Consider the following 14,496-nt stretch of genomic DNA (forward strand, 5'->3'; position numbering starts at 1 on the left):
GAAAGTTCAAACAGTCTTTAATATTACTTTAAAAGGTTAGTTCACCCAAAAATGAAAATAATGTAATTTATTACTCAGCCTCATGCCGTTCCACACCCGTAAGACCTTCGTTAATCTTCGGAACGCAAATTAAGATATTTTTGATTAAATCCGATGGCTCAGCGAGGCCTGCATAGCCAGCAATGACATTTCCTCTTTCAAGATCCATTAATGTACTAAAAACATATTTAAATCAGTTCATGTGAGTACAGTGGTTCAATATTAGTATTATAAAGCAACGAGAATATTTTTGGTGCGCCAAAAAAAACAAAATAACGACTTACATAGTGATGGCAGATTTCAAAACACTGCTTCAGGAAGCTTTGGAGCGTTATGAATCAGTGTGTCGAATCAGCGGTTCGGAGCGCCAAAGTCACGTGATTTCAGCAGTATAGCGGTTTGACACACGATCCGAATCATGATTCAACACGCTGATTCATAGCGCTCCGAAGCTTCCTGAAGCAGTGTTTTGAAATCGGCCATCACTATAAGTCGGTATTTTGTTTTTTTTGGCGCACCAAAAATATTCTCGTCGATTTATAATATTAATATTGAACCACTGTACTCACATGAACTGATTTAAATATGTTTTTAGTACATTAAAGGATCTTGAGAGAGGAAATGTCATTGCTGGCTATGCAGGCCTCACTGAGCCATCAGATTTCAACAAAAATATCTTCATTTGTGTTCCGAAGATTAACGAAGGTCTTACGGGTGTGGAACGGCATGAGGGTGAGTAATAAATGACATTATTTTCATGTTTGGGTGAACTAACCCTTTAAATCAATTTAAAGGATTAGTTCACTTTAAAATGAAAATTACCCCAAGCTTTTCTCACCCTCAAGCCATCCTAGGTGTATATGACATTCTTCTTTCTGATAAACACAATCAGAGTTATATTACTAAATATCCTGACGCATCCAAGCTTTATAATAGCAGTGAACGGAACCGACAAGTACTGTAATAGACATGAGCTGTAAAATGATTCCTGATTGTCAAAAAGAGGTTTCTGTACCAGTGTTTTGAATTCTCACTAGTGTTCTCAGGCAGTGGATTAGTTTGTGTATTTGTTGGGCTTTGTGTGTCATATGAGGCCAAAGTTTGATTTTGACAAAAGAGGATATGTTTTTGACTAAAATATTTGAATTTGACCTGGAAGTTTGAGGTTTGTACAAGCTGGAGTGGAGTTTTGAGATTGTGTTTATAGTTGTGAGAAAATGGTGAATTGTTTCTTGAACTGTGTGTTAGCAATCGAGAAAAACTGTATTCTTACATGATATAAATGTGTCTTTATTCATCACATATCTGTTAGGGAAAGGGAAATGTTTGAGAATCCTTGTCATATAGACACTTGAAAGTGGGTTCTTTTGACTTGGGAAACTTTAACACCCTAGCAATACCATAGCACACACTAAAATCTTCTCATCTAGCTAAATCCATCAGTAAACACAATCCATTCCATTGTATCCACAAATAATACCAACAACAATAGAACCACAAAATCATTGCCAAAAAAAAAGAGGATATGCTTGTGTTATTGTAAGTTTATTTCCCTGCTGGGCGGGGTCTAGTACCTCAATCCTAAGCAGAGAGAAGCAGCAGACTCCGAACCAGCCAGAAACCCTTCACACCTCACCATGCTCTGCTTTCTGCTATTAACACTGTTCGTTGTGGCGTCAGCGGACCGGCTACCCCGCAGCTGCGGCACCTGCGACCCGAGCCAGTGTACGCCGCTGCCGGCCGAGGGCTGCTCATCCGGGACGCTGCTGGACGCGTGCGGCTGCTGCGAGCTCTGTGCGTCTGGAATGGGAGAGCCGTGCGGGGGACGCGGACCCTCAGCCAAGCGCTGCGCGTCCGGACTCGAGTGCGTCAAGAGCAACAAAGACAAGAAGAGTAAATCAGGGGTCTGCGTGTGCAAGAGCAACTATCCTGTGTGCGGCACTGATGGCGTGAACTATAACAGTGGCTGTGAGCTGAAAGCAGCTAGTGTGAAAGCAGTGAAGGAGGAAAAACAGGAGATTAAGATTCAGAACAAGGGCAAATGTGCTCAAGGTGAGATGTCTTAAACATAGTAAGACCCTCTCTGCATTTATCATTCAACACTTTTATAACTTTAATTAATAAATAAGCATTTTATCAGTAGTGCATATATGGGCTACAACTGAATAGAAATGTCATGAAAGTAGTATTTATATATTATCATAGACTATATGGGATACCGCCAGTGGATAAGAGTAGGGTTATATTTAAAATTTCTGTTTAGTCACATATACAGTCAAAATTTTGTAACAACATGCCCCAATGGCTGTCAAACTATGGGGTAAGTTGTCACAATAGAGCTTGTCACTAGGAAGCCTATTATAGGCTTTTTAGCTCAAAAATTAAACAAATCATGTGGAAACGGCAAATATATCAATTTTACCATACAAAATAAACCAAAAATATTTTAATTAATAAAGTGTATAAGTAATTCATAATATTTAAAGCACACATGACTTACCCTGATAACGGAGGACAAAAGTCAGTTCCACAATTCAAATTCTGAAATAGATTCTGCTGTTTTGATATGGGTGTTTAAATATAACACAAAGCATGTGTATGCAGTGGATGTAATGCATTTTGTATTTATGAATACAGACATTTTTGAGTGTGATTTTAAGTGTCCAGAAATGTTTTGGGGCCACTGTAAACTGTTGCCATGTTTTGTAAACATGGATGTTGGTTATTTCATCTTTCATTAATTAATTATGTTTCTGTACTTAATGAGCCCGAAACCAGAAGCTAAAAAATCATGTGCGTGTGGTTAATGTATTTATAATGGCTCACTGTTTGAATTCAGATGGACTGTTTCTGTAGAAAGAACATTAATTGTTTTGAAGTAATCACCCGCAGCCATTTAAAGGACAGTTTTTTGATGTCATCCAGTGTAGAATTTGACCGTGAGGCCTGATAATATGTGCAGAGAAATGAAATGCTGGCCTTTATGCACAGCTGCATCAACAACTTTGCTATTTTAGAATAATTGTTGCTTTGTTAATGCCCTACGTGATCCAGTCGCTCACATGATTCAGCTGTCATGTGTTTTGTATTTGGGTTTCTTTTCTCCCGGGATCACTAATACACTGACCTGTACGTTCTCCCCGGGACAAATAAATTGTACACACACATATACATTGACGGTGTGTGTGTTAAGGCAACAACGGAACAGGCCAGAGGCCATTGTTTTCATATAGGGTGGAAACACACTATCCCTGAACAGACATGTCTGAAATTCCAGCCTCTCGGGTGGATTTTCAATACTGAAAAGGGAGATCAGCCCTGATCAAATAGCAATGTCTCGCTTAGCAAAACACAAGGCAGACTGTTGTTTTAAAACTTGAATCAGTGAACCTGCATGTAATTCATTATACCAGCATTCTGGCATGGGGTTAATAGAGCCAGAGGAGTTCTCTAGCAGAGACCTTTGGCTTCTGCTAATCAACCCATAAGTTGACAATATAACAGAACTCAGCAGGAGCAAAGAAGGGCTGCAACCAGTGCACAGTGATTTGTTTTACCTTCACTGTAAGAAAAATCCAGTCATTTTTATGGAGAAAAACTGGTAGCTGTGGCTGCCAGAATAAATACTTTATAACTTGTGTTTCCAGTTTACAGTGGGACAAGTTTTAATTAAGGTAGCTAAATGTAAACAAATTGGTATTTTTGTTGTTGTTGTTGTTTGCATGGATGAGAATCCTGTGAGCACCCTTGGCAAGACATTATCTCACCTAAAGTAATCTCAGTCCATGTGGGTTCTTACTGGTTTAACACTAGGCCTACATATCGGAATATTTCATAGCCTACTTGAGGGATTTGTGTACATATTTTAGTGTTGATGGTATTATCACTCAGATTCTTAGGGTTCAGAGCATTAATAAACGTGGACAAGAGATACTGATTAGAGTTAAATTTATTTTTATAATTTTATATTTTTTCATTTAATATTTTAATGCTGTTAAATAGTTTCCTCTGAAGTCATTTTAATACAGTAAATGAACGAGAGACTATGGAAGCTTGTTTCCGCCACAGAATAAAAAAGGTAATTGCAACATTTTCAGTTTTGAAAAGTCAAAATTGTGAGATATAAACTCAAAATTGCGAGTTATAAAGTCCAATTCGGAGAAAAAAAAACTTTTTTTTTCAGAACTGCATGATATAAACTCACAATGGCGTGTTATAATGTCAAACAATTATATTTGTTATAACTGCAAATTATTTAAAAATATAAAAATGTCAGAATTGCACGATATAAACTGGATTAAAAATATTAACCACTGAATAAAAAAAATAAAAAAGATAATTGCGATTTTTTTAATTGCAATTCTGACTTTTTTTCTCGCAATTACGACTTTATATCTCACAATTCTGACTTTAAAAAAAAAGGTCAGAATTGCGATTAAGAAAAATTTGCAATTATCTTTTACATTTTTTTATTTATAAATTTATAAATATATACATTATTTATAAATATATACAACATATACATATTTATATACATTTATAAATATTTGACCGCTGAATGCCGCGATTGACCATTCAGACTATGGCAGAGAGCAGTGTAGAAAAAATCAATAGATTTGACCTGCAACATTTTCTCATTTTATGAAATGAGAAAATTTTGTCATTTACTTACCCTGTTGTTCCAAACCTTTCTTCTGTAACAGTGAAGCACAGAATATGAGTTTCTCACAAATCCTGGCCACCATTTCAACAACATGAAAGTCCATGAGGACTCACTGGCTCCAGAGTAACAAACACTATCAAAAAGAAACATAAAAGTTCATGAGAGTTCACAAGAGCGATGTAGGCCTACGATTTGTAAACGAATAATTTGTTTGAGTTGGATCTTTTCAATGTACGCTATCGGTTGATCCAGTTTACAAAACACGTCTAAATGATCCATCAACGAGTCTTGAGTTCATTAATCCGGTGAAAATGTCATCTGTTCCTCAACGCTACCATTCACAACCCCCATTCACTGTAATTTTTATTAAATAATTAATTTAAAGTCACCATGAAATCAAAATTATTGGTGCGCATGTGTGATATATGACAGGAATGTGTCCTTAAGGTGGATTTAAGTGCATCCAGACAGAACGAGCATTTCGCAGTAAGAGATTTATTAATAAAGTCAAGTAAATGCAGTTTACTTGCGTTGTCGGGTTATTGGTTTGCATGTAAACCCGTACAACGGGTTATTTCAATAAGCTGATTTTTGAGTTATCAGCGTACATGTAAACGTGCTTAATGAGGCCGTTGTCTGTATCTGTCCATCACAACCTAGAATTCCTCACTCTTCCAGGCATGATGATAGGCTAACCTTAGCATGGCATGATGTTTATATATGCAACTTCTAAATCATTTTGTCTTTCTGTCCAATGTAGGACCAGTTATAGTGACAGCTCCAGGAGAGGTCTGGAATGTGACAGGTTCACAGGTCTTCCTAAGCTGTGAAGCTACCGGGATACCAACACCTGTGCTCACCTGGAGAAAGGTACAAAATAAATTTAAAAAGGCAGTGAATCTGTCTATATTGCTTTTGTATATAACATCTGAACTGTTATTTTTTCATGTATCAGATCCTATAGCACAGGCCTAAGTCCCATATAAAAGAGGAAGGATGTGTTTGTGCGTACAGTACTGCTCCAGCTATGTCAAAGGATGTCCACCTCTATGAATAACACAGTGCAGAAACAATAGCACCACAAACAAGGGAGGGATCAGGGCAGGAAGCAGTTTATCAAGCATGTCATCAGCTATCACATTTTTCCATTCTAGACCTAAAAGGAGACAGGATTTCTCCTTAAAGATAGAATCAAAGAATTCCATGGGTCTGGAATCTGCTTTGTACTAGCTGTCACTAATATGAAAAGCCACAAATAAAAAAATGCAAAAAATGACTTGGTGATTTCCCAGGAAAAACCTCATAATTAACCCCTCTCAGCTACAGGAAATCTGAAACCCTGGGAAATATTAGTATTTAAAAATAAATGTTTGCTGTAACTCATATTTTCTGTCCATAAATTAGTTTGAGAGTTATTTAAACAGGAGGAAATGCAGGCTGTATTTTCTTATGGGGTTTCTGATGATCAGGTTAGTCATGCTTCATAAATGGTGGAAACTAGATTAAGTCCTGGCTACAGAATTTCAGCCTATCCCTGGGATATTTTTATTACGGCAATGAAGCACTGTAGACCCACACTCTCTCAAAATACTTTTAGCATCTCTTGAGATCAAGGAAGGAGATTAAAAAGTTTAAGCAATAAAAAACAAAGTCTGGTGGACAGGAAAGAGAAAGAGTGAGAGGATTTTGAAAAGTAAGATAAATTTGCATTTCTTTCATTTATTTTATTCAATTTAATATTGTCATCACATACAACAACAACAACAATTATTATTATTATTATTATGTTTTTATAAGTAATAATAACAAAACTAATATCAATTATAATACAATTATTATTATTAAGAATTCAGATAATTTTTCACTGAAATTGATATGCAGATAATGAAAAATGTTTATTCAATTAGAAAAATTCAAAATAGAAGCATTTCAGTCTTTTAGACCTTACTGTAACTTAAGTAGGCCTATAATCATATGTTTATATCAGAAAATGTGTTTATGAACTTTCACTGTTGTTAGTTTCACTCAAATCATCCTTGTTCGCATTATTTAAAAAACTCATGTAACTACATGAACGTAATTTAACTGAGTTGTTTCTACTTTTCACTGTAAAGGGAAAGATGTTAGTTTATGTTAGTGTTTAATGTTCAGTTATGCTGGACATTTAGAGTAGTTTCTGTAATGTTTTTGAATTTTGTGGTTACCATTATGCAGAAGAGTGTCGCCTGTGTTTAGGCTGTGCGCACTCATATACGCATGATTATAGGATAGAATTCCTGCGCTCAATTCAACTGAGTTTGTTCAATGAGTTATTTTTTGAGTTCATTTTGGGGTGGGGGGCTGCATTCTGATATGTTGTATCCTTTTCATTTAAAATGATTTTTCAATAAAAACAATTGTTCACAAAAATAAAAAATAAAAATAAAGTCACCTTACGTAATCAACATAACATTATTAAGTAAACTGCACATATAAATATTATGTAACAGTGACATTCAAATGATTTGTATTTACGCAAAGAAATTTTGTCAGCTTTACTTGAATTTTTTTGTTCATTCAACTAAAAACTGTTTTTTGTACAAATTACTCAATATAGTTGCGTGGAACCACTTGACACTTCTTTTTTAAGTAAATCCAACAATTCATTTTTTTGAGTGCATTTACCACGTTAAACATTTCAAAAAAATGGTCCTGAGTTTAAAGGGATAGTTCAACCAAAAATGAAAATTCTGTCATTTACTCACCCTCAAGTACTTCCAAACCTGTATGAATTTCTGTCTTCTGCATAACACAAAGGAAGATATTTTGTAGAATGTCAGAAAACAAACAGTTGATGGACCCCATTGCCTTCCATAGTATTTTTTCCCATTCTATGGAAGGCAATAGGGCCCATCAACTAAGTAAATGGTGACAGAATTCTCATTTTTGGGTGAACTATCCTGATTTCAGATGGCTGTTGTTTACCATGAAAGCATACACCATTTGCTTGTTTAAGATCTACTGTGTTTGGTTCCACATGTGGTCATAGTTTAGAGGAAAAACTCAAAAAAAAATCTTTGCTTATCTGTACGAATAGAGTCTGGTGAAACTTAATCACGGATAACCACAGAACTAACAAAAAAAAATTATGTGTTTAGCGATTTATATTGTGAAATTTGTTCTGAATTAACCTATAGAGTGTAAAAGTAAAAGTCTTTATTGCTGTTGTGTTTCTCATTAGGTATCTGATAGCAAAGAAAAGACTGTGCCGCTCCCAGGAGACAAAGACAACCTGGCCATCCAGACCCGCGGAGGCCCGGAAAAACATGAGGTTACTGGCTGGGTGCTAGTAAGTGTTTTAACTAAATATAAACTCTTTAGTTTTTCTCTCCACATATAACTACAAGCTTTCTGCTACAAGTTATGAGTGTTGTTTATTGTGCAACGCAAAACCGTTTCTTGTTGGCAGGGCTGCTCTGAAAGCACTCTAGGCTCCTCTCAAATTACATTTGTTTGGAGTTCTCTGAACTTATCAAAACATTCAGAACAGATTGGGTGAAAATTATGGCTGATGGCCATCTGTTGCAGATATCTCCTCTTACCAAGGATGAGGACGGCTCCTACGAGTGTCACGCCAGTAACGTCGAGGGCGAAGCATCAGCTGTGGGCACAATCCATGTGGTGGATTCCATCAATGACATTCCTCCCAAGAAGGGTGAGTGAGTGCGGTTGAACCATAGTTGACTGATCTGCAATAAATCAGTCCATCTGCACATACTTCAGGTTACATAAAAGACCCTTGCATTTGTAGAGAATTGTGTGTGCATTTGTACGGGACTTTATAGAACATGTCCCATCATGCCAAGCTGTGTTTTCTTGGCCCACATCACCTGCCAGTTCCCTGTCAGCAAGATAGTTGCAGTGACATGTTTGTACTGTTCCATGCTGACAGCCCATAAACCAACTTGCTAAGGAACATACTCTGGTTTTCAGTCAATTAAAATGTTGTTACACTTAAGGCATGCTCTGAAATTCCAGCTTAGATGAGATTGATTGAATGATTTCTAAAGAAGCTCTTGGATAATCCTCATTTACTCACCCTCATGTTGTTCCAAATCCGCATTTTTTTTATCCGTATCCAACTTTCTTTTCTTTTTTTCACGGAACACAAAAAAGAGATGTTTAGTGGAATGTCCAAGCTGCTGTTTTCCATACAACAAAATAGAGCTGTCAAAAGTACCGACTTCAGTACCAAGTCGGTACTGAAATTTTAAAAATGTGATGCTTTGAGCGCTGTTGAGCAGATTCGTAAACACCTCATTGGCCATTGGGTTCACGTGCTTATCGGATATGTCTGTGATTGGATACAATTATCATCGCACGGGAGAGTTTGAAAGCACACGGAAGTGTTTGAATTGCTCAAAGCGTCATATTTTTAAAATTTCAGTACCGACTTGGTACCGAAGTCAGTACTTTTGACAACTCTACAACAAATCATTATGTGACTACAGTGCTTCCAAAATTACAAAAGGCAGCATAAAAGTACCATAATGAGTCTATTTGACTCGTATGCTGTATAGAGTGCAACAGTCGGGTTCCGGAAGTAAGAACTTTTTTTTACTCTAAGTCTTTGTAGGCATGTATTTTATTGATGCACACAAGAACCAATGATGTCAAATCTGACTTTTTTAATCTGAATGCAGATGCAAATGAGATTTCAAATCTTTAAAGTGTACTTAAATCCAGTGCTATTTTTAAATCAAAACTATTAACTCTTTCCCCACCAGCATTTTTTTTAAGTTGCTAGCCACCGCCAGCGTTTTTGATCATTTTCACAAAATGTTATGGCCCTCCAGAATATTTTGTTGTATGAATATAAAAAAGTTTTATTCTAGCTTCATGCATTCTTTTTTATCAACACTTGATTGACTAAGTTTCATAAAAAAAAAGCTAAATTTTAAACAAAAAGCTGAAAAAAAATCGCGTTTTTTTTTTTTTTTCAAAGACTACAACATGCATAAGCAATGCTTTTATAGCTAGTTTCTACTTCTCTTTGCCTGTGTTTTGATCCTGAGATTCTCTACTCTTTCAGAAGTTATACTTTATAACAGTGAAAACATGGAAAGTCGGACAATTCCGTCAATTGCCGGGAAGTGTTGTCTCATAAATGATGTAAAATTCTGTTAATGGCGGGGAAAGAGTAAAAATTATTTTCGTTAATTGAAAAGCTGAAATTAAATAATAATATTAGGTGAAAATTTTAAACCTTAATGAAAATTAGAAATGTTGCCTTGGAAACTAACTGAAATAAGTTGAAGTACTTATACTAAAACTGAAAGAGAATTAAATTCAAGCTAAATGGAAATATAAAAAAAATAAAAACCAATAATAAACAGAGCAATTCCAAGAGGGTCCTCGCACCTTGGTGCTCGGGCCCTAATAAAAAGCACATAACAAAATTACTAAAAAATACAACGTTCGGTCACGAAACTCTAGATGGCGCAGGCTGACCCTTAACTCAACCTGCTTGCAATCACATCATTCTCTATAGAGCACAGCTGACTGGTTCCTGCTGTATCAGTAGCCAATGAGCTCACGTGCTCAACCTTCAAATACAGTGCCCTCCACTAATATTGGCACCCTTGATAAATATGAGCAAAGGTGGCTGTGAAAATAAATCTGCATTGTTTATCCTTTTGATCTTTTATTTAAAAAAAATTCACAAAATTCTAACCTTTCATTGAAGTAAAACAATTGAAAGTGAGGAAAACTCACATTTTAAAATAATTGCATATTGGCCACAATTATTGGCACCCCTAGAAATTCTTATGAGTAAAATATCTCTGAAGTATATCCCCATTCATATTTACGTTTTTTTTTTTTTTTTGCACATCAGGGTGACTAGGAGCATGAAAATATCCAGCCATGACTTCCTGTTCCACAGGAGTACAAATATGAGGAAACACAAAGGCCAGATTACCTTAATCATTGATCACAATGAGTAAAACCAAAGAATATAGTTCTGATGTGCAACAAAAGATTGTTGAGCTTCACAAAATAAAAAGTGGCTGTAAGAAAATAGCTAAAGCATTGAAAATCCCCATTTCCATCATCAGAGCAATAATTAAGAAGTTCCAATCAACTAAAGATGTTACAAATCTGCCTGGAAGAGGACATGTGTCTAAATCGTCCTCTATACAGTGAGGAGGAGAGTTTGAGTGACCGAAGACTCTCCAAGGATCACAGCTGGAGAATTACAGAGGAAACAGTGAGGCACTCTGTCACCATTTGAGTCTTGGGTCAGAAAGCCTAAAAAAAAATGATCAAACAGCACCTACATCACCACATGTTGTTTGGGAGGGTTTGAAGAAAAATCGTCCTTGTTCATCCAAAAGCAATCTCCAGCATATTCAGTTGTCAGACACGACTGGAACTTCAAAAGGGACCTGGTTCTATGGTCGGATGAAACTTTAAAAAAAAAAAAAAAAAAAAGAGCTTTTTGGCAGCAAACTCACCAGATGGGTTTGGTGCACACATGGATAAAAAGTACCCCATGCCCACGGTTAAATATACTGCTGGATCTTTAATGTTGTGGGAATATTTTTCTGCTGGAGGTCCTGGACATCTTGTTCAGATACATGGTATAATGGATTCTAGCAAATACCAACAGATAAAAAAAATCAAAACCTGACCACTTCTGCTAGAAATCTTATAATAGGCAGTGTTTGGATCTTCCATCAGGATAATGATCCAAAACAAACATCAAAATCAACACAAAAATGGGTCACTGAGCACAAAATGAAGCTTCTGTCATGGCCGTCCCAGTTCCCTGACCTGATCCCTAGAAATAAGTGAGGTGAACTGAAGCGAAGAAGCACCAACATGGAGCTGGGAATCTGAAAGATCTGGAGAGATTCTGTAAAGAGGAATGATTTCTGATCTCTTGTCAGGGTGTTCTCCAAACTCATCAGGCATTATAGAAGAAGACTCAGAGCTGTTATCTTGGGAAAAGGGCATTGCAATAATTGTGTGCCAATAACTGTGGCCAACATGAACTAGAGAAAAACATTTATTTCATGAGATATTTCTGATATTTTTTAAATATAAGATCAAAAGGATAAACAATGCAGATTTATTTTCACAGCCACCTTTGCTCATATTTACCAAGGGTGCCAATATTAGTGGAGGGCGGTGTACCTGTATAGATCTGCTACAGGTAATTCATGAATGCTATTTTGTACAGCAGCAGCATGTTTACTTGCTCACAGCAACATGTTGTGTATGTATTGTATGTATGTACAGTAGCAAGTCACGTACTTGCTCTGCAGCAGCAGCAATAATCAATAGTAGCAGCAGCATAGCAGATATTCCGCCAAGACCAAACATATCAACGCTGTCATATCCATTAACATTCCAAACACTCCGAGAGTTGTCATGAAAAAACTAAATTTAAACTGAAAACTAGAAATATAAAAATAAAAGCAAGTTCAAAATATTAATACATACTATAATAGTATATAAATAATACTAAAATAACACTGCTTCAATAATCTGTTAGTCACCAGTGTTGGGGAAAGTTACTTTTAAAAGTAATGCATTACAATATTATGTTACTCCCTAAAAAAGTAACTAATTGCATTTCTTAGTTATTTTTTATGAAAAGTTTATTACATTACATTACTTTTGCGTTACTTTTTCTCACCTGGGCTTGTTTGTTTTTAAAAAGCAACAACAACAAAAAAAGTTCTATTTTTGGCAAATGTTAAGGCTCTTTCACACCAAAAGTGAAATGAATAAGCCTCTAAACTGAAGGAAATCTATATTTACACCTGTACAGTACAGGGCGCAGCTCATACAAACCTTTCAGCTGTGCTGCCATTCTGGATCAAAGACTAATAGGATACAGGAGAAGGAAGTTCAACACTCTAAATCTAAATTTCTAAATCTAATCTAATGTAATTTTTACTTAGTATGGTTGAATTGGATCATTGAAGGTCAGCAGCAAAGACTTTGGTTAATAAAGTGAGATTAAATACATGAAGTATATTTGTGTAATTTAATATAGTTAATTATTACAGGTTTGCGTAAAATTTTGAAATTGCATTTCACTGTTTTTATTCATTTTGAGGAATACTGAATGTTTTTGTGCAAGTAAGATGAGGAAATGCATGTTCAGATTTAGTCTAGAACTACAATAGCCATCATAGAACTACATCAACGCACACAACTCCTCTGCACTTTATTTCTCTCAACATGGGGACAGGAGAGCTGTCACTCAATAAATGTGAAATAGTAATTTGCGTTACTTATTTGAAAAAGTAACTTAGATATTTTGTTGTAAATTAAAAAAGTAATCTGATTATGTAACTCAAGTTACTTGTAATGCGTCACCCCTAACACTGTTCGTCACACATAAGACTTGGAATATAACACACAAGTCATATGAACTACTTTTATTGTGGTTTTTGGAGCAGAATTTTCATATTTAGGCGAACTATTTAATGCCAGAATACTTTATTGGCTATGTAACACTTACACTACACTCCTTTTTGTGCAGCAAACTAAAAAACTGTAAGACTTCATTGGTGTCTCTTGTCTGTTTGTATGCAGTGAAGGATAGCGAGCTGTAAGAGGGCATGGACTCTGACTGAGATGATGAATCTCACTACGCCTGTGCACTGAGGACAAGCACGTAGCATCTAGTGTAATCACTGCTCACGCACACTGCCTGAACCACAAACAGCACCTCGCATGTGGGCACTTATTCTATAGAAGTTGTTCAGGCACACTCACAAAAAAACAGACCCTGACATTTCTCCATTCATATTGTTTACCTAATTCTACAATCTGTCTGCCCGCAGAACAACTTTGATACTGTAAAGCGCCAACCGGGACGACCATCAGATTGATTTTCCAAGAGATACTCGCACTCATACACGTGAATACATATCTCCACGCAAACATTCAGGCATGCATACACACACTTCATACAGCACATCAAATCATTCACACTTGCTTGCATTTGAGGCACTCAAATATCTTGTCTCCACGTATATGCATGCTTTGCTTCTCTTTGTTATTTTTCAAGATAAGTTTGAGGATACAAATATTGTACTCATTCCTTTATTTTCTATTTTGTTTTTGGTTGACGTCTATGGTGCTGAACGAACAACTTATTTTGAACGTCAACTCTTTTTGTGCACAAACTTTCAGATGCTGTCCCTCCTAGGTTTAGTTAAAACAAAAAGGTTTAAGACTACTTAATCCAAATCAGAGTTGCCCAAACTTTTTGCAATAAAGGGCCAAAACTCAAACTTGATTGAGGGCCATGGGCCAAAAGTATGTTACATTTTATATTTAAATACATTATATTAAAATGTACAATTTATAAATCAAATTCTCTTATATTCTCTGCATTTAAAATGCAAAAAAAAAAAAAAAAAAAAAAAAAGTTAAAACAAAAAGATAAATTAGAAAATTAAGATATGGATTACATTTTATTAATCTAAATCAAACCAACAGTTTATGACATGACAAGTTCACTTAACAACAAATCACAAATACTGTAGGTCAGAGGTTTAGATTAGGTTAAGAATTAACAGCTCATTTATCACTGCCATAGAAGTTTCCACAGATTTCCTTCTATTCTGTTGGTTCCTAAATTGCAGTAGAATTAAGTGTTGTTCTCTAAAAGTCTGAGCATCTAATGCATTTGTTTGTTTGTTGATATTTGTATAACACCAATGAATAAAGATGTACTTTGAGAGGCATGGAGTTTGTTGTGTCTGCGAAAAACTAAGCAATTAAATTGAGAA

At 35.8% G+C, this 14,496-nt stretch overlaps 1 protein-coding gene across 1 annotated transcript; it reads left to right on the top strand.

Annotated features, from left to right (window-relative positions):
• Positions 1–1,618: 1,618 nt before the first annotated feature.
• Positions 1,619–14,451, top strand: igfbp7 (insulin-like growth factor binding protein 7). The gene is made up of 5 exons (XM_051918320.1): positions 1,619–2,091; positions 5,463–5,572; positions 7,923–8,030; positions 8,270–8,396; positions 13,292–14,451. The coding sequence occupies exons 1-5, from the start codon at positions 1,677–1,679 to the stop codon at positions 13,309–13,311; spliced, it is 780 nt and encodes a 259-aa protein (XP_051774280.1). The 5' UTR covers positions 1,619–1,676; the 3' UTR covers positions 13,312–14,451.
• The last annotated feature ends 45 nt before the right edge of the window (positions 14,452–14,496 follow it).

This window comes from Ctenopharyngodon idella, chromosome 14 (genome assembly GCF_019924925.1).
Source record: "Ctenopharyngodon idella isolate HZGC_01 chromosome 14, HZGC01, whole genome shotgun sequence".
NCBI classification, from domain to species: Eukaryota; Metazoa; Chordata; class Actinopteri; order Cypriniformes; family Xenocyprididae; genus Ctenopharyngodon; species Ctenopharyngodon idella.